The sequence below is a fragment of the Homarus americanus genome, unplaced genomic scaffold (assembly GCF_018991925.1).
Source record: "Homarus americanus isolate GMGI-L3 unplaced genomic scaffold, GMGI_Hamer_2.0 scaffold34921, whole genome shotgun sequence".
In the NCBI taxonomy this organism is placed as follows: domain Eukaryota; kingdom Metazoa; phylum Arthropoda; class Malacostraca; order Decapoda; family Nephropidae; genus Homarus; species Homarus americanus.
In genome coordinates, this window is record NW_024741901.1 from 18,245,086 (window position 1) to 18,267,449 (window position 22,364).

The 22,364-nt window shown below is 40.4% G+C and overlaps 1 protein-coding gene across 1 annotated transcript in view; it reads left to right on the forward strand.

Moving 5' to 3' along the window:
- LOC121876154 (uncharacterized protein CG43867-like) overlaps positions 1 to 22,364 on the forward strand; it is a gene marked incomplete in the record, with an annotated part of 144,279 nt that overhangs the window by 51,475 nt on the left and 70,440 nt on the right. Inside the window, 3 exon segments of the mRNA XM_042381091.1 lie at positions 10,528 to 10,668; positions 17,386 to 17,514; positions 17,770 to 17,986. Of these exon segments, the coding sequence (XP_042237025.1) occupies positions 10,528 to 10,668; positions 17,386 to 17,514; positions 17,770 to 17,986 (487 nt within the window).

The window sequence follows — 22,364 nt, forward strand, 5'->3', positions numbered from 1 at the left end:
GGTGAGGTGAGGAGATAGGCCTGATAAGCTACATTTAGGTCTCCAAACACTAGTGCCCAGACTGTTCAACGACCTGAGAGTATAGCGTGATAACCATATCACAACCTTGTAGTAATGAGTGATTTATATCAATGAACTGGAGAATAGTGAGAGTGATAACCAGTTTGGACTATAATTAAGTGTAAGATTTGAGTGCATTGAAAAAAACAAAAACAACAACGGTTACACATTTCGTTCTTCACCATTTCAACTTCCTTCAGAGGTTATGGAAAAGGAGGTCCCTAAGTCTGCTCAAGGTATGGAGCTAAGTGCTGTCTGTGGTAACGCTTGGGCTGCTTGTGGAGGGCCATAGGGCTGCTTATAGGAGGCCAGTAGCAGGAAATGAGGTTTAGGAGGGTAGGAGACCAGTGCTCACAGTCAGATTATAGGCACTACCCGCTTTAATATTTTCTAACTTCTTCTCAAGCCATTCCTTAACTATTCTAGATTACAATTACGAACTGAATTTTAAAACATTAAGGGAAGTTGCCTTTCGTAATTTTATTAAAATTTAAAACTTCAATTTCAGAAAAACTTAGAACATCATTTCTGTGATTGGGATTGATGACTTTGACTTGAAAGATTTTCTCAGGAATATACTTCGAACAGGCAGCATCACCACGTGGCACAAGCACTATTATAGCTTGTGATATTTTAGGTCACGTCTGCCAATGCTTCTGCTCATTTTGAGTTGGATTTTAACTATAGCTTTTTGACAATTATTTTCCATAGAGAACACTTCGCTTCGCCATGAATACTTTTGCAAGTTTATTTACATTTTATTGTGTAAGTAATATATAACAGTTTACTGAATCTTGCATCTATGTCTTGTTTCATAGGTTTAGGCAACTGACAAATTACGTGTTGATTTTGTGTGGCTTTTTGTTTCATCACTGAAAAGAAATGGGTACCGGTTTATGGCTTTTTGGCTCGTTAGTGTTCTGTTTTGTATGCAGATGGGTAAATCATAATATATCACCAATGGTTATAACATGTGCTGGAAGTTATACATGATTGACATTAACCTAAAGCGTGGCCGAGGCGTGTCTGAAGTATGAGGCTGGTGCGACGATTCAAAAAGCCGCCCTTTTTATTTAAAGTGATTAGTAGGAAAGTAAGTACTAGTGAAATTTTGAGAAGTTCTATCAGGCATTGACGAATGGATGAGTCATGACTCGATCATGAATATAGAGGCGGGTGAGTGCCAGCATCATGTAGTAATAGAACATTGTTATTGGAAGAAATAATGAATGTGTATTGAAAATGTGTTGAGAATGCAAGTTAACGCTGATGATATAATGCCCTACCACTGGTGTGAGATATGGGTTTCTGTGAAGCGTAAATTTGAGAAATAAGAGTTTAATTAGGACTTTTCCATAATAGTATATACAAAGTGGTTTGCTTGCTGAAAAATGGGTGTGTTAACGCAGTTCAGAGAATGTAAAAATTATTCGTTATAGATAAGATGGTCTGCATGAGAGTTTGTTCCCCATATATAAAAACACACACAGTTTTCAGTTAGAAGACTAGCCACATTATTAGTTACATAACGTATTGGAGTGGGTGAGGGCTGGGATTATCAGGTTTGATTATAAAAAATGTAGGTATTTAAACCATGAGCCAATTCTTTTAGAGTAGCTCGAGGTTTTGACAAACGCAGCCTGGAAGGTAACATTTTTTTTTATAAATCCGGAGACTAGATTTTTTTCTTATAAATTTCAGGTTTTATTGTTTTTGTTTTGAGAGCCAATTAACATCTTTGGCTTTTGGAATTTCCAAATTTCTATTTTTTTCTGGAAATCATTTGGATTTTTGAGAAGCAAGACATCATTTGTTTTTGTGAACTTGCTGGAGGATATAAGTTATTTTGGGGGAAGGTGCAGGCCTGGAGGGGGTGTGTTACTGGCTGAAGACCCTGAGGTTATTGAGGGAGCCGAAGGCTGTCCTAAATCAGGAATTCTTTATCTTGATATCGCATGTTGTTCAGTGTCTAACATTATTCACTTTACATAGAATTCCTCTAATTTCAAAACACTCAGTGAAATTTTCTTTTAAAAACAACTGTTTTAAAATTGTTTTTAGTAGTTTTACACTAATAAGGCCACCCTATAAAAATAATTTGTTCACGTACAATTTTCTGTACATCTTGATTTTATAGTCTTACACGTTGACAACAGGTGATGGTGATGAGAATTAGTGTTAATTGTGACAACACAGGTAAGTTTTAATGTGATCTTCCAATTAGTACTGTAACAATGTGTGTGTTCTTAGGTGCCTCCTTCCCCATAAACTCCTCCCACACCAACCAATGTTTTTTTATATAATCAATTTAGCGGCATAATGTCTAGAATTCCGACACACAATAAATGTAATAGTAATTTAGATAAAATAGACTGGATAGTAGACTCATGGTTATCCAGAATACACTACCCCCTCCCCAGCTTTTTTTTCCACGGAAAGTAAGTTAGGACGTTAACTTTCACATGGCTTATAAGCTTACTGCCACTATACTGTAGAATCCCATATTATGAACAACTTTTGAACAAACACTTTCAAGAGGCTTCTAAAGGTACTGTACTCATCACCCAGCCCCTCCCTACCTGCCCTCTACACTCTTCGTATTTACCAAAATCTTACAAAAGTTGTGTTCAGTTGTCATGAAGTTTTCTGAGTCACAGTTAAGAAATAGATATATTCTGTATTTGAAATATATCTCATTTATTTATTTTTTGCAATATTTTTTCATCGCTATTGGATGTATTTTGTTTTACTCTTCTTTCATTTTATCGTCACATATATTCATCATCCTTCATTGTCATCTTTCGTCATTTTATCATCATTCTTCATTTCATCATTTTTACTCATCCTTATTTTCGTCATTTTCTTTATCCTTCATTACCTCATCTTCATCATCCTTCATATCCTCCTCATTTTACTAATAACCCTCCTTCCCTCATTTCATTTTGCTCCTCAACGCGCCTCATATTCATCACCATCACCTTCCGCATGTTCCTTCCCGCCCCTATATCTTTCTTGGCTACAAACTAATGGATTGAAGACCAACCATTACTACCCCCTATACCTCTTACAACCAACCATTACCATCCCTAAAACCAACCATTACCATCCAAACCAACCATTCCCATTAGTACTATCACCATAACCAACCCTTAAAACAACCATACCCATTATTACTATTCCTGTCACAACCACCAGCACCACCCCTTAAACAGTGGTCCCCAACCTGTAGTTCTGGCGCTCCGGAACCTTCATATTATGGAGCCTCGAGTTTATTAGAAATTGCAAATTATTTTGGATTCTTTGGTGAGAAATTAATGAAAATCTGTAATGACTTGATACAACTGCGCATATGTCCCGGAGTCTGTCGTGTACAGGACGAGTGTATTACCAGACCGGGCCCAGAAGAGCCAGCCCAGCCAGCCTTCGTCCTGTCCAGAGTAAATGTAAATGTATATAACTTGCAACAGCTAGACGTGTTAAACTGCAAATAACTGTACAGTATATATGAAATTTTTCTTGAATGTAGATCCCAATTTTTGGCGCCTCCACTATATTTACAATGATAAATTTGGCCCAGAGCCTACAAAGGTTAGGGATCACTACATTAATTAAAACAACCTTTCCTATTACTATCACTACCTACACCAAGTTCACCTTCCTTCATGATAGCCACTCCCCTGCCGGGCCAGAAGAGTCTGTGTCTCCCCTTAACCCCTCCTTTCTCAGAACCTCCCATCTCTCCTCAGAACTCTCCCTCCTCAGAACCCCCATCTCCTCAGAACTCACCCTCTCCTCAAGAACTCTCCCCTCTCCTCAGAACTCACCCCTCTCCTCAGAACTCTCCCCTCTCCTCAGAACTCTCCCCTCACCTCAAGGAACCCTCCCTCTCCTCAGAACTCACCCCTCTCTCAAACTCCACCCTCTCCTCAGAACTCACCCCTCTCCTCAGAACTCTCCCCCTCTCCCCTCAAGAACTCTCCCCTCTCCTCCAGAACCCCCCCCTCCTCCTCAGAACTCTCCCTCTCCTCCAGAACTCACCCCTCTCCTCAGAACTCTCCCCTCTCACCAGAACTCTCCCCTCTCCTCAGAGAGAACTCCTCCCTCTCCTCAGAGGGGAACTCTCCCTCTCCTCCAGAACTCTCCCCTCTCCTCAGAACTCTCCCCTCCTCAGAACTCTCCCCTCTCCCCTCCAGAACTCACCCCTCTCCTCCAGAACTCTCCCTCTCCTCAGAACTCTCCCTCAGGGCTCTCCCTTTCCTCAGAACCTCCCATCTCCTCAAGAACTCTCCCCCTCCTCAGAACTCCCCACTCTCCTCAAGAACTCACCCCTCTCCCCAGAACTCCCCCTCTCCTCAGAACTCCCCCTCTCCTCAGAACTCTCCCTCTCCTCAGAACCCCCCCATCTCCACCCAGAACCTCCCTCACCTCACAGAACTCACCCCTCTCCTCAAGAACTCACCCTCTCCTCAGAACTCACCCCTCTCCTCCAGAACTCTCCCCTCTCCTCCAAGAACTCCCCTCTCCCTCAGAACTCCCCCTCCCACCTCCCCTCCTCAGAGAACTCCCCCTCACCTCAGAACTCTCCCCTCTCCTCAGAACTCTCCCCTCTCCTCAGAACTCACCCCCCCCAAACCACCCCCCCCCAAACCCCCCCCCCCCCAAACCCCCCCCAAACCCCCCCCCCAAACCCCCCCCCAAACCCCCCCCCCAAACCCCCCCCCAAAACCCCCCCCCAAACCCCCCCCCTCCACTAAATTTCCTGCCTTCCCAATCCTTCTGACATTTGAAAAACTCCCTCCTGTTTCTCCACACAGGCCCACAATTTTCTCCTCCCTCCCCGGACCTCGACAGGCGTCTCTTTCCCTCCCCAACATTTCCACCCATACATTTCCTCTCCTCCCCTCTCTCCTTCCTTGTCATCAATCTCCGCCATCCCCAACCTCCCTCCTTGGCTTGACGAGCGTGTTCACCCCACCAGGACTCGTCGAGGGCTTTGAGTGACCATTGTTTCAGCGACGAGTCTCTCGCCGACGGTCAGTAACAGAGGCCGACCACACCGTCCCGACCTGCCACGCTCGGCCGAGACCGACGCTCAAAGTCTAGGTACGTGGTATTTCTCCTTGTGTTCATGTAAGTCTTTCTAAGATTAGTCAATCCATGGGCTAGGTAGGGTAACCCTTACCCCCTCACTAATCTACTTTTTAGCACCATTTTGTTCCCAATTGTCCTAGATGAGAAAAAATTATGTTACCATTGAAATTTTAAGTTTCACTATTTATAGTGGGACCATTTAGAATAAGGCGGTCGGCGAGTTTGTGAAATTCTGAGTTTGCGACGTCTCTTTACACTTTTCTATACAGCATTGTATTTTATAATTAAAGTAACTGCAGTCTAATGTGAAAAAAGACACCATAAGCTTCAAAATGAGCCGTTAATCAGCTCAAAACAGGTCTTAAGACTGTACACCTTGACTATTACTATGACCACGGACCCCAGGTGGTCTGAGCAAGATCAAAACTCTTCCTGACTGAGAGAAACTCAGATCAAACTTCAGCCAAAAAGGGTCACACACACACACACACACACACACACTAGTATATAATAGTAGTAGTCATCACACACACCTTGTAGATAATAGTGAACATCACACACGCACACACTAGTAGATAATACTGGTCAACACACACACTAGTAGATAATAGTGGTCATCACACACTAGTAGATAATAGTGGTCATCACACACTAGTAGATAATAGTGGTCATCACACACACTAGTAGATAATAATGGTCAACACACACACTAGTGAATAATAAATTAATGTCACACCTAGTAAATAATAGTCATCACACACACACACACTTATAAATAATAGTGGTCATCACACACACACTTGCAGATAATAGTGGTCATCACACACACACACACACACACACACACTAGTAGATAATAGTGGTCATCACACACACTAGTAGACAATAGTGGTCATCACCTAAAACAATAGTAGATAATGATCATCACACACACACACACACACTAGTAGATAATAGTGGTCATCACACACTAGTAGATAATAATTGGTCATCACACACACACACACACACTTTAGATAATAAGTGGTCATCACACACACACACACACACACACACTTGAGATAATGTAGTGGGTCATCACACACACACACACACACACACACACTGAATAATAGTAGTCACACACACACACACACACACACACACACACACACACACACACTAGTAGATAATAGTAGTCATCACACACACTAGTAGATAATAGTAGTCATCACACACACACTAGTAAATAATAAGTAGTCATCCACACACACATTAGAAAATAAGTGGTCATCACACACACACACTAATAAATAATAGTGGTCATCACACACACACTATTAGATAATAGTAGTCAACACACACACACTTGTAGATAATAGTGGTCATCACACACACACACACATATAGATAATAGTGGTCATCACACACACACACACACTAGTAGATGTAGTCATCACACACACACACACACACACTGTAGATAATAGTGGTCATCACACACACACTAGTAGATAATATTAGTCATCACACACACACACTCCGTAGATAATAGTGGTCATCACACCCACACACACACACACACTTGCCAGATAATAGTAGTCATCACACACACACTTGTAAATAATAGTAGGTCATCACACACACACATATAATAAAGTAAGTCATCACACACACAATAAAATAATAGTGGTCATCACACACACACACACACACACACACACACACACACACACACACACACACACACACACAACCGCATCCAGCCCATACGTCACGCTGACATCGCTATAAGAACAAGCCCATCCCATTGTAAAATTATCAATAACCTTAATAAACCAGTGTATTCACTCCCAGTAAACACTCTCCGCACTGTCACATATGTTGAAAAATAAACTGCTAGTTTAGCACTTCCCCATCTAGATTATATATCTTATTTGTGTCACTATATCCCTGTATATTATTTGTAATTCATAACCCATTCACCAAATATGTAACTGTATATTTTCACCTCTGGCTGCCAAGCTCTCCAATAAACAGTTAGTGTTATTATTACACACTAATAGATAATAGTATTCATCCACACACACACACTAATAGATAATAGTAGTCATCACACACACACACACACACTAATGAATGTGGTCATCACACACACACACACACACACACACACACACACACACTAGTAGATAATAGTAGTCATCACACACACACTAATAGATAATAGTAGTCATCACACACACACACTAGTGAATATTAGTAGTCATCACACACACACACACAGTAGATAATAGTGGTCATCACACACACACACACTAGTGAATAGTAGTCATCACACACACACACATACACACACTTGTAGATAATAGTAGTCATCACACACACACACACACACACACACTTGTAGATAATAGTGGTCATCACACACACACACACACACACACACACACTATGTAGATAATAGTAGTCATCACACACACACACACACACTAGTAGATAATAGTGGTCATCACACACTTGTGGATAATAGTGGTCATCACACACACACACACACACACACACACACACACACACACTAGTAGATAATAGTAGTCATCACACACACACACACTGTGGATAATGGTCATCCCACACACACACACACACACACACACACACACACACACACACACACACACACACACACACACTAGTAGATAATAGTCGTCATCACACACACACACACTTGTGGATAATAGTGGTCATCACACACACACACACACACACACACACACACTAATAGATAATAGTAGTCATCACACACACACTTGTAGATAATAGTTGTCATCCACACACACACACTAATAGATAATGGTGGTCATCACACACACGTAGATAATAGTTGTCATCACACACACACTAATAGATAATGGTGGTCATCACACACACACTAGTAGATAATAGTGGTCATCACACACACACACACTAATAGATAATAGTGGTCATCACACACACACACTAATAGATAATGGTGGTCATCACACACACACACACACACACACACACTGTAGATAAAACACACACTAGTAGATAAAGTGGTCATCACACACACACTAATAGATAATAGTGGTCATCACACACACTAATAATAATGGTGTCATCACACACACACACACACACACTTGTGGATAATAGTATTCACACACACACACACACACACACACACACACACACACACACACACACACACACACTAATGAAGTGGTCATCACACACACACACACACTAGTAGATAATAGTTGTCATACACACACACACTAATAGATAATGGTGGTCATCACACACACACTAGTAGATAATAGTTGTCATCACACACACACACTAATAATATAATGGTCATCCACACACTAGTAGATAATAGTGGTCATCACACACACACCTTGTAATAATAGTAGATCATCACACACACACACACACACACACACTAGTAGATAATAGTCGTCATCACACACACACACACTTGTGGATAATAGTGGTCATCACACACACACACACACACACACACACACACACACACACACACACTAATAGATAATGTGTCATCACACACACACATGTAGATAATAGTTGTCATCACACACACACACTAATAGATAATGGTGGTCATCACACACACACTAATGAATAATAGTGGTCATCACACACACACTAATAGATAATAGGTGGTCATCACACACACACACACACACACACTAATAGATAATCGTAGTCATCACACACACACACACTTGTAGATAATGGTCATCACACACACACACACAATAATAGATAATAGTAGTCATCACACACACACACTTGTGAATAATAGTTGTCATCACACACACACTAATAGATAATGGTGGTCATCACACACACTAGTAGATAATAGTAGTCATACACACACACTTGTGGATAATAGTGGTCATCACACACACACTAATAGATAATAGTAGTCATCACACACACACACTTGATATATATATAATAGTCATCACACACACACTAATAGATAATGGTGGTCATCACACACACACTAGTAGATAATAGTGAGTCATCACACACACACTAATAGATAATAGTAGTCATCACACACACACACTAGTAGATAATAGTGGTCATCACCACCACACACTAGTAGATAATAGTGGTCATCACACACACACACTTGTAGATAATAGTTGTCATCACACACACACACTAATAGATAATGGTGGTCATCACACACACACACACACACTAATAGATAATAGTCATCCACACACACTTGTGAATACATAGTTGTCATCACACACACACTAATAGATAATGGTGGTCATCACACACACACTAGTAAATAATAGTGGTCATCACACACACTAGTAAATAATGGTCATCACAGACTCGTAAATAATGCAAAAATGCTGAGGTAGTAAAGGTAAAAGACAGCTACATAAAGGCATAATAAATGTAGATTGATAACGACTGTGGAACATTGATAAAATTCATATTATTTAGTGATGGCATTAAGGTCTGTTACGGATTTTTTTACACTTTTTGCAATTTTGTCATAACTTTTCTTATACATCGAATTTTTTTATTTTTTTTTTTTTGTTGTTACACTATTTTAGTTCTTTTTGTTTCTTGGTATGTATCAGCTGATCAATAGTCAGTCATAAACTTTGAAAAATGAAAATGTCAAATGGTAATGGGAGAAGGGCCTAAAAATAATATTTATATATGTACTTGATATATGTATCACTTCATAATTATTCCAGTAATTTTACACTATGCAAAATATGATTTAAAGCCCAAATACCACTACCACACACAATTCATTGCTTTGCCTAACAAACAACCCACAGTATAAAGTTAACTCTTTTTACCTTTTACCAATGGAGCTGAAACATAATTATTTGATTATTTGTTGTTGTTCTTAAAAGGTCACCTACCAGGACTGAGAGAGCCAGCTCAAGTGACACCGATGCCAATATGGCGAGATTCGCTTTAGAATCTCGACACAATGGAATTCAAGGACTGGTCTGGAGAGAAGATATAACAACGAAAGAGGATAGAAGACTCTCGTGTAGACTCCGGTTAGTGAACATGGAACTCCGCCAAAGTTTGAGCCCCAAGAGTCCTTTAAAGTGATGTCAATAGCCTGGCCTGAGCTGGTGGCTGCCAAGTGGCTCCGGGCTGGCAGTGGGAGAACAGCCCACGGAAACCTGTACCTCAGCCACGCACCAGCACCTCAGAAGGCGTGCCAACCTATGTCAAAAGAGTGCTGACAGCCTTGATCTAGGCTGGATGGTTATGACAACACTGAGAGCACCAATTCAAGTCAGTTAGCTGGTCTGAGAGATAGCCACCTGGTGATGATGGTAGGGAATCCCGAGCCAGGATGAAGCCCATGACTACAGTGAGATCTACTCGCCCAGCCGTGACCATGCCCGCTGGCCGGGGGACACAGAGACCAATGGAGAAAAGCCTCCCACACCTCCCCTGCACCGCTTTCCCTCATGGGAGTCTAGAATATACCAGGTAAGAAGGCTGTACATATACTGTACAATACTTTGGATGATAATGCTTTGTATCCCTCTCAAGTGATTTAATGCGGCTATTTTGTGACAAATTTAAACAGTACAATAAAATATAACTGTTCCGAGTTAGATAGCAACTCAAGCTTACTTGAGCTATTTTATTTACTGTACAGTACTTTGTATTCGAACAAAATATCTCGGGAAAGATTATCACTTTTTATGAAATTTGTCAGAAACTGAGGCTGTTAAAAAAAAAGTAATACTGTACTAATAATAATTTTTTGAAAATACAGATTCCACTGGTTCTTCACTGGACAGGTTGGTGCTTTACTGGTCACATTACAGTACAATATTTGTTATAAATGAAATTACAATACAGTGGTCCTCGGTTACTTGAGCACAATCCGTTCCAGCAGGTTAACAGCTAGCTTGAAACCGATGTTCAATGGGTTTTTGGGTAATTAGGTTTCAGCTCACCAAATCCTAAATTCAACAAAAAGGTAGAAAGTTACACTTACTTTGAGGTGTGTATGTAGAAGGCTTCTCTATGATGATGCTGATGTGAATTTGAAGTGGGAGGTGGAGAGAAGGAGAAAGAGAAGGAAGTGGAGGTGGAGGAGGAAGGGAGAGTGGAGGTGGAGGAGAAGCATTTTGCACCAGCTTCTTGGAAGGTGAGTCACCTTCCTTGAAAATGTCAAGAACCTCTGGACTGACAGATTCCTACCATGACATCTCCTCCTTGAAGTGGAAAGGCTGACTGCACTATCATCTCTCCTTCTTGAAGTGGAAGGCTGAGGCTTCGCATCTTTTATCCCTTTTACTGGAAGAAAATGTCAGTGTGGTCTGTGGGCATCTCTCCTCCTCATCTGGTAACTTATGTTTTAAGAGAGACCATTGTGTCCTCAACATGACACAAAGTTAGTTCAGATTTTCCCACATCTAGGTGCCTTGAAGCCAGTTCCTGAACTTTTCTGATGGCCAGCCGCATCTTTCAACTCTGAAGTTGACATGTGGTCATCACTTTCACTTTCCTCCTCACCATTGTCAGCCTCTAACATCTCATCCAGTTGCCTGCAAGAGTCTTCAGGAGTAAAGTTCTTCCTCCTGAGACATCACAAACTCTTGACATCATCCTCCTCCACTTCAGGCCCAATGACTGACCAATGGACACAATCTCCTGGTCCAACTCACTGTGTCATCCTGAAATCCCTCTAAAATCATCCAGGCCACTGATGGCACAGTGCTTTCCATGAAGAATTGAGGATCTAGTGAGAACTTCTTACCATGATGAAAGCAATCTGAATTTACAGCCTCCAGGATGTTGAATTGGCCTCACTTCCAGAACTGTTTCAGTGTTGGTTAGGATCAGTGGAAGTTTCCTGATGACACCTCCTAAACATTTTCTTCATACCTTCTTGAAATTGCTGATCACATTCTGGTCCATTGGCTGTATGATTGATGTAGCAGTGTTGGGAGGCCAAAAACAACACTTTCACATAGTCAAATTGGTGAAAGTTCTGGCAGGATTCAGGGGTCATGACCAGGAGCATTATCCATGAGGAGAAAAGAGCCTTTGAGGAGTTTATTGGTGGATTTAGAGTGGCTCTTGACAGAAGGCAACACCTCAACAGCCATTCATTAAGAGAAACTGTCTTGTCATCATCCATGCCTTCTGAGTTGGACTTCCGTAAACTCCAGCTTTCCTCTTGCCACTTTCTGTTACTTAACACCCTGGGGTTTTCAGAGTGGCAGACAAGCGTGAAACTTCAGTCGAGGGAAATCCCCTGGTAGCACCAAGCAATAAGTGAAACGGTCTTTTATGGGTTTTATACTTGCCCAGGTACTAAGAGGCTTCATCTCTGGTGATGAATGTTCTTTTGGGCATCTTTTTCCAAAACAGCCCAGTTTCGTCCACATTGAACACTTGCTGTGGAAGATAATTTTCTTCTTCCATTAGTTCTTTAAACTCCACTAAAAACTTTGCTGCCCATGCCTTATCAGCACCAGCAGCCTCACCATGCCTAATAACACTGAAAATGTCACTTCTTTTCTTAAATTTTTCGAACCAGCCTTTGCTGGCCCTAAAATCTTCAAATTCTGTTCCTGAAGAACCAGGTTGATCTGTCTTTAAATGTTCGTAAATCTCCCTGGCTCTTTCACAAATGAATTCAGTAGAAACTGAATCACCTTTCATCTGTTTTTCCCTAATCCAGATGAGAAGTAACCTCTCTATTTCTGCAATTAGGGATCTAACCTTTAAAAACACTGGCAGATTTGTCTCTCACTTTCACTTCTTTAAATTTTTCTTTGTGCAAGAATTGTCGACACAGTTGATGTCAACATGCCATATTCTTTGCATAGCGCATTTGTTCTAATGCCTTCTTCATGTTTTTTAATAATTTCCTGCTTAGTTTGGATTGAAATCGCTTTTCTTGATCTCTTAGGCCCCATGCCGGATTCAAACAATCACAACACGTGATATTTTAAGTTAAACTTCCTCTATATAAAGAATATTTTCTTTAAAATAACAATGCACTGTGCTATATATTGTCAATATGTAAAATAAATTTCAAAATGACCAATAATTTGCTTGGAAACACAGAAAAAAAACGTTTAGTTGAAGAGAGTCTCAAGCAAGATGTTACCTCCACTGAAAAGAGAGAGACTAACACCTGTTTGGTGTGTTAACAGGCTGGATGGCCCGCCAGAAACTAGTTTCTTTACCTTCAATTATGTTCAATAATTGTTAAAATGACTAAAAAATTTAATATTAAAGTTTTAAAATTATTGAATAGTATAAACTTCTTGATATTTACTAAAATAGTAAGGAATTTAAGCCCTAGAACCGATTACTGTATTGGCGGACTAATACTACAGCTGGTTGACCGCCAAATGCAAGCGAAAACATGTTGAGGTCGGCTCGTAAGAAACTCGTTAATCTAGGGATTGCTCATTAACCGAAGTTAAGAATCTTATGGAAGGTAGCTCGTTAACCGAAATCTTGTTAACTGAAGCGCTCGTTAACCGAGGGACCACTGTACTGTTATCATATTATGGATTCTGATGGTGCAATATACAGTAGGGTTGGGATATATCGCGAGATAAGCTCCGAGGATGTTCGCCATATAAATTACAGTACATGTAATCCATGGGGAAAATAGAGTTAGGTTCTGGAGGCCAATAAAAGTGACTAAACTTGACTTGACTTAAGTTCATTTTCTTACTAATTAAAGCACCAATTAACACTCGACTCGGGAACAACAGGCTATTTCAGTATCAATATCAAGGAACACCAGACTCAGGAACACCAGACTCGGCAGCAGACTCCACACTGCCACCCTCACTTGACAATCCCACACCTATATAAATGAACAACCCATTTATTAGTTACAGTATTAAATCTTTTCCATTAAGCTTTCCATTCTCTTCACTTTACTTTTCACGTCACTAGCATCCCATTTACACTCGCCTTAGAAGTCGTAATCTGCAGCAGAGTCGACTGCTTGCTCGTCACTCGCTCGGGAAGACTGTGCGGGCGAGTGTGAATGCGTGAGTGAACAGCCACAGTGACGCCTCTGGTGAGCAAATAACGCATTTGTTTACCATGGCATTAAATTTGAAATATTTCCTGCCCGATTTCCCTCGTGAAATAAATAAATTTATCGCTGTACTGTATATTGGAAAATGTCGATAATTTTGGTAGTCGCGATATAAAAAAATCTTTATACAAAATTCGGACCCCTTTAATCCGGATTTCGGATAATTTGGACAAAATCTGTTTTTTTTTTTTTTTAAGATTTGTAGGAATATTACCTACGCGGACCTTAAGCTAAAATGCTGGTCCACCCACTGCTGGGATAAAACATGTAACATCTCCACCACTAGTGTGGGGGGAGGATGCAACTTTTAGCTTCAGACATGAAAAATATTTACCATTTACTGCCAGTAAACAATGGAAACATAAAATATGTACCAATTAGTAATGAAAAGTTGTGCAGTTCCTTCATCAAATGAAGCTCACCAACTTACAATAGGCTAAATTACCTTACAACGTGTTTTCAGTAGTCTATGTTGAAGTTCTTAGCTCAGGCTAACTTATCATATCATATACGGTATCAGTTCTCATTGATCTACAAAAAAATACCGGTAATAAAAACCTTTTCGATATTTCACACTTAATATATTACCCGGTAATCTACAGGCCCTGCTATAACTACGAGCACTTGTGTTCTGTAAAATATCGTGTTATAGAAAATTTGCATTAGAAATAACAGGGCTTATGGAGAAAATAGGGTTAGGTGCAGATTACCTTCAAATCGAAAAAATTTAGTAGTTAGCCCAACACAAAGGATAGCATAAAGTCTAAATAAATGTTACATTCATATCTAATAATGAAATCATACAGTAAATTTAACACTTTACCTTTGAAAACATAAGGAATGTAACTTGATGGGGGAGAAGGTGATTTGGAGGTTGATAAATTACTCCAGCTTCTTCGCGTTATATCCTTTCTTTTACTTTATAATCACCGAATTCTGATCATCAGAACGCTTTTTGAGATATATTCTTTCACCATATTCACAGTTGTCACCACAAAATTGGCAAAATAGTAAGTAAAAATCGCTAAGAGTAGCAAAATAAGCGTCATAAGAGTACACACAAATATTGTTCAATCGTAAATCAAGAGCAAATTCGCTGCTAATAAACACGCCAGTTATAGCAGAACCCACTTCGTACTCAACCTCCTATTGTTTACAACGACTCAAGACGCACCACCAACTGTATCAGCTAGACGGTACACGTGTTTTTCGAATCGTTTTCAGTTAAAAAACTGTTACATCACATGTATATTTTACCTTAACTGTGCCTGAATGAATATATTCTCGGAAATAAATAGTAGCTTTGCTGAAACGTGATGTATTTTAATGTAAAATAGGATAAAATACATGACGAAAACAAAAGACTTTACCTAACCTTCCGATGTTCAAGAGAAGTTACTCGTTTTTTTAATAGTTTTCGGTTAAAATACTGTTATATTACAATGATATTCTATTCATACTGTGCTTGATATAATACATTCACGGAAATGTAATATTTTTGCTGAAGTTACGTACGTATTACAGTGGAAAGTGGGATAAAATCGTGACGAAAACAATGACTTTGAAATATAATGCAATACAGTATTAACCCCTAAATCGGTTAATTCGAACAATCGGCTAAAACGGACACCCTTCCCCCCTATTAGTCCGAATTAACGAGGGTCGACTGTATATCCAAACCATACTGTACAGTATTGGTATTATACCATTGTGTTAAGAGTGACCCCTCACTACGGTACAGTACTTACTTTGTAACTCAGGAATTTATTTTGGAAATGGAATTCCACTCGCAGCAAATACTGTAGTTCATGACTTTTTGACAGCCAGTTTTGAGAACTTATTGGCTTGAATCTGAAATGGCTGCAGGGACTGTTTATAGTGGACAAAAATTTGGGAACTCTAAATGGACCAGAGACTTGATATGTTAGTTTTTGGATAAAAGTTCAGAATCTTTTAGGTGAAAACAGTAACCATTAACCAACAGGCAGACTTAAAAGAGAATTCTCCCCTTAAACATCGTCTCTCACATATTTTGAAGTTGGCGAATCTTTTGTTGATAAAATGAGCTTAATTCATGGGCATTACATATAAGATAATAAATGCCCCCTCCAACCTTGTGTCACCATGGGATTGAACACCTGTCTCGTAGTTTGCGAGTCTAGATTGGAATCAGATTCTCTGAATGTCCTTTGAAAATTAACTCCTTTTCAAACTACAGATTATACACCAAATATACAGTGATGTCTTGCACTCAGTAATATTAGAGACTTTTTTGTTGTTGTTGTACAGCAATACAATACTGTATACAGGCGTCCCCTATTTACGAATGTCCGGCTTATGAATGCCAGCCGATACAAACGGGGCTAAACTTGAAATTACGGTGTCTTTTTTTTTTACAGGCATTAGCCCACCCGGGCACAGGTCACTGAACCACATCGGGGCCTGGGGGGCGAAAATGTAATAATAATAATAATAATAATAATTCAGATAAGTAAAATCTGATAAAAAATAAAAATAATAAAATAATAATGATGATGATGATGATAATAATAATATTAATAAAGAACCATAAAGAAATAAAAAAAAGATCAAGAGTGAGAAACAATATACTCTACTGTACCTGTATGTATGTTGTGTTGTCAATAGTAAGAGAAACAATTGAGACCTTGCAATTGTGTGTAAATGAGGCAGAAAGTCAGATCAGCAACCTGGCTCACAATTTTTGTGATGCTATATGGCAGCAGGGTCTACCATTAGACAATACATTATGCTTCCAATATCTTCCCAGGAAGTAGTACCTCCCAGTTTGGTAGCTGCCTATTACCTGATGACTTATTTTTTACTTTCATTTACTGTATTTTTATCATTTTTTCTTCTTTTGTCTTAAATTAAGAGACTTTAAATGTATATATGGACTTAGGTTATGATATAGTGGTATTTTAAACATTGTTCTGTAAGTACGGTATGCACATAGCATGTGTTCCGACTTGCATGCAAATCAGACTAAAGAAAGTTTTCAGGAACGGAACCCGTTCGTAACCTGGGGACCCCCTGTATATTATTTGTTTACTTTTTACCAATTTTTTATCTACAGTATTTGAGAGAAATTTGTGTTGCAGGTGGCACAGGAAGGGCTGTCTGGTTCCGGTGTGGTTGCCACCACTGGGGAAGCAGCTAGTAGAATGAGGAGCTCTGGCCTCGGCAGCTACCCAGAGATCCATGTCCCTGTCTACGCTGCTGTTAAGGGAGTAAGTACAGTGCGGGTATATCAAATCTAGGATACTACAGTCACCAAATTGAGTCATAGTGATCAGTTAATGATAAATAATTGCTTTAATCTAAGAATGCATGCTGTGAGATAAATGGATCCTTTAGCAAGCTTTTTTGTCTTTAGTTTTTATGAAGTGATTATTTGGACTTGAATTTACAAAAGATATTAAAGAGAAAAGACCTGTGAATATTAGAGAAAATCTTGATTGAGCATTGTCTGTTTATGTTTACAGCGTGCCAGTCAAATCCGGTCTGTCCCTTTCACGGGTGACTCCTCAGATTCATCCGACGGGGAAGACCATTGCGGAGGATCAGACTCTCGAGGTCTTTCCTCTCATACTCCCTCGTCTTCGGCAGAATCCTCCTCTAGCTCTCCTTCCAAGAGCAAGACATCATCACTGTCTCCTGCCAAGCTGTCTGGTTCCTCACCCTCAAAGAGTATGAGAAGGGGTAAGAGATGTCACCAAGTTAGGGCTTCTCAGTTCCTCAGTGTGTTGTAGGATTTAGAATTTACTCTCTTGTGTGTACAAGTTATACAATAGTATGCTTGTTTCTTAATTTTTCTTGGGTATCACAAATGATTTCATGCGTATTACATGAATGTTATGCTGTTATTCTTCTTAATATGTTATTAATTATTCATCTTTCTCAGCTGTGTTTTCTTGTAAGTTTTTAATAATGTACAGAAGTAGTTTTATTTAAGACTTAAGGATGTTTTGATACTACCAGAGTCAAATTATATGTGGAATGAAGTGGATTCTACAACTGGAAATACAATGTTTCCTAATGTACTGGGGAGGTAATTTTAGGGGATTCTCCAACATTTACCAATAAAGATTTTCCAGGTGCACACACACACATGCATACACATGCACACACACACACACACACACATGCACACACACACACACATGCACACACACACACATGCACACACACACATGCACACACACACACACACACACACATACACACACGCATGCACATACATGAACACATACACACACAACACACATGCACTCACAACACACATGCACACACAACACACTGCACACACACACACACACACACACACACACACACACACACACACACACACACACACACACACACACACACATCAAATAAAAAAGTGTCAAGGGGCACGTTGTTTTGCTGTCTTCAGCCCTTCTACATTCTATCTTTGCTTGGTTTTTGGCTCTTGCATACACCCTCCTGTCTTGCTCATCGTTTGACCTAACCCACGTCTTGAATTTCTGGGTTTTCTTCTTAACTTTGTCGACCGCCTCATGGTTCATGTGTAGGGATCCCCTCGTATTCCTAGAGGCACTGGGTTTGGTCGTGGGTATATATTTATCAATCAAATGGATCACTTTACTAGTTATGATATTCAGCGCAGTGTCTACGTTCTTGTGCCTTAATGAGTCAGGCCAGTCGATACCCCTCATCTCTTCCCTCATCCCGTTGTAATTTCCCTTGTAATATTTGCACCTTGGCCTGGCCTTATCTTGAACTAGGTAACAGTTAAATCTGAATGACAACACTATATGGTGACTGGTGCCAACTGGGGCAAGGTGTTCCAGTTTGGCCACCATACCCTTCTCGTTTGTTATGATGAGGTCTAGTGGGTTGGGTGTTTGCTCCCCTCTGTAATGTGTCGGGTCTCTAACATGTTGGAACAGAAAATTATCTCTCAGAGTTTCTACAAAAAGAGTAGCAAGGTTATTCAAGTCATTTGGGATGAGTTCGTGTCTCCAGTCAATGTCGCCATAGTTAAAGTCCCCCATGATAAGGAGGTGGCTAGGGTTGAGCATCGTCGCATTGTCTATTAAGGCTCTTAAGTTCCTTTGATATAGTGAACGCTTGGTTTGGGATCCTAAATACACCCGACAACCATCCAAGTCTCCTCCCTTTGGTTTAATTATACACCATGGACTTCTTCAAGCATCCTCGCCTGCCCCTCGCCTGGCTGGCTCTTGGTTTTGCGCACTGGGCCACCTCTCTTGCAGGTTTTCTTGAAAAGGTTAAGCCAAGCCAGTCATATCCATATGCGAACTCACATTCTCCTGGGTCAGACCTGCAGATGGCCTGCTGGTTCTGCAACTCCTACATATCCGGTTGGTATATACCTTCGGTAATGTTTCAAACTCCTCTCTTATCAGAGCAGTGTCTGTGATAGTGTGCGGCGGCATTAAAGGCCGTTGTTCTCGTGCTTCTCTGCTCTTAGTAGTAACCCCGCTCCCCCCATTCTCCGGCACGGCATTTGTAAGTACACTGTATTTTGCAGGGTAATGGTTAAATGCTCATTGTTTATATGGCGCTTCTGTATCCTCGCCTGTCTGATGCAAGGCGGAGCTGATGCCCTCGGTGGGGGGTAAGCGGTGGAGGGGTGAACTGCGCTGACCTGTGTCGACTGCGCTTCCACCCTCCCTAGTTAACCCGTAACCACCCGTCCCCGTTCCTCCTTTACTCCTCCCTCTTCTGCTTCAAGTCCTGCAGGAGCTTCTTGTGCTGTTCACTCTGCATTACCATGCGATCTGGGTGAATGAATACACTCCAAGATGCCTCGCTCCTTGCTAAGTTTTTTGCCTGCCGAATAACCTCCCATTTCTCCTCCTCATTCACTAGTGTGATCCTGAATGGGGCGAGGCTTATCCCCCTGCTTTTGTCCCAGCCTCCTCGCATCCTGTGGGGTTGATGGCATCTTCAGAACCTCTGTACAAATATTCTTAAACTGCATCTTATCGTGTTGTTACCTTACTCTCAGTTCCCTCCGCCTGGCTCTCGGGGACTCCAATAACTATTACATTGTTCCTACGCTGGAAACATTCCCGTTGTTCCTCCTCTCCCCTAGCAGTAGGTCCGTTAATTTTAATTTCTTCGACACACTTCTTCAGAGTCCCTAGCTGCTGTAGAACCTGTTCTGATCCTGCATTACTCCGCCACCTCCCGTGGCCCTGCTAATGCCTCAGCATAACTCCTCTTAGCAACCACCTCCATTTTATCGAATACTTCCTCAGTCTTAGCAAGGATCTCTTTCCCAACTTGTTCTAGTCTTGGCAACCAGCAAGGCTCCAGCTTCATCTATTTTCGTCCCTAGGGAACTCGTTCCCATATGGCTTGCAATCGCCTCATTCACCTTGACTATGCGGTCAGGGCAATACCAGCAACAACCTTCATGCTTTATGTCAGTTTGCATCATCCTAAACGTTGCATTAATCAGGCCTGTATCCTCCATAACCGACGTCCTCCTGCAGGAATCGCATCATACTCATGGTTGTTGTTGTGGTGGGGGGGGGGGGCTGCAGACTGTGTATAGATCTACACCTATTTAAAAATAAATTGATAAAAAAACCAGTGCATAGCTGCCCTCTGCTGGTGGTTTTAACCTCCCCTGTTGCCTTTAGAGTTGTCTTCTGTTTTTCTTCTTCTTTTTTTCAGTTCACTTTGGCGTTTGTCAGTATCTATGTGCTATCTCTATGTACACTGCAGTTTGCTATGAATTATGGATTTTGTACACCCACTCAGTCCTTTAGAAACACAGAAAAGTAAAATTTTGCTTTCTTTGGGACATCACATTTTGTGACAACTTCCCTGGTGTGAAGCAATTTAAAGTTGCTGTAAATAGTAGTATTTGTGAGGTAGGGATTCATCATAGCAGATACTGCTAATTAATTTTTTCAAACTATTTCTCTTCTTTCAATAATGTAGTTTATTCTTTGCTAGTGTATTTAATAAGCAACCTGATATCCTTCTCAGAACTCATCCTTTTAACTTGTTCAGATTGTACAGTATTGCATTAATAGTAGCTACTGGGATACAGGGAGAGTCTAACTTGGTTACCTGCCAAGTACATATACACACGTTCACTTCACACAAATACACACCCATGCTTTTACCTTTTCTTATTTAACAGAAATATGCCATCTCCATGGAGATGTACTGTAATATTTATATTACTGTCCTATTTAATTTGTTAAGCTATTTTATATGTCCAGTATTTGACTCAAATTTAATTAAATGTGCAGTACAGGTATTATTTAGTGAAGGAACAGGCAGCTTAGTTAGCCTTTGATGAGTGTTATCCACAGCCAAGGAACCTAACCCCCAATTTTCCATAAGTCTTTAGTCTTGCCAATTGCGGATTTGCCAACCACAGGGTTTTTCAGGAACCTAACCCCCATGGTTGGCAAAGGACTACTGTTTAGCAATTCTGTAATGTCAGTTTGCATCTGATTTTTCTGGCAACATTCAGAGAAATGCCATATCTGTCCATTCTAGCCACTGCCATTTTTCCATGATAAATTAGAAGTCTTGCCTGCATTCTAAATTATGTTCACAGGATTACATACTTGGATGATTCCCATCTGAATAACATCTGTTTTATGAAGTTAAGCTTAAACTAGCCTAATTGTCTAAGTGAGATGGCAGAATTTCCAACCACTCACTGTGTCATTGGTGCAGTGGTAGTGTACAGTACTTTCCTTTCACCACTGACTCGCATTCAATCCCTACCTGGGTCGGATGAGAGGAGAATGTTGTGTAGTGTGACCCTACAAAATATTGCAGGTTTCCTTTGGGATTTTCAGTTTCCTCATATAATAACATTGACTCCATAGAAAGATGTCCCTCACTGGACCTCTAGGGAGACCAGTGAGTTGTTATTGATTCTAGTACTGTATAAATCTAATCATCAATCGACCCATACTACCAAGATTCGTTTAGCTAACTATAGTACAGTATCATCATTTTTACACATGAGAAATTGCTGTAAGTGGTATCCCTTGTCTACACAAACTTTTACCCAAGTAATCCTAACATGTATAGA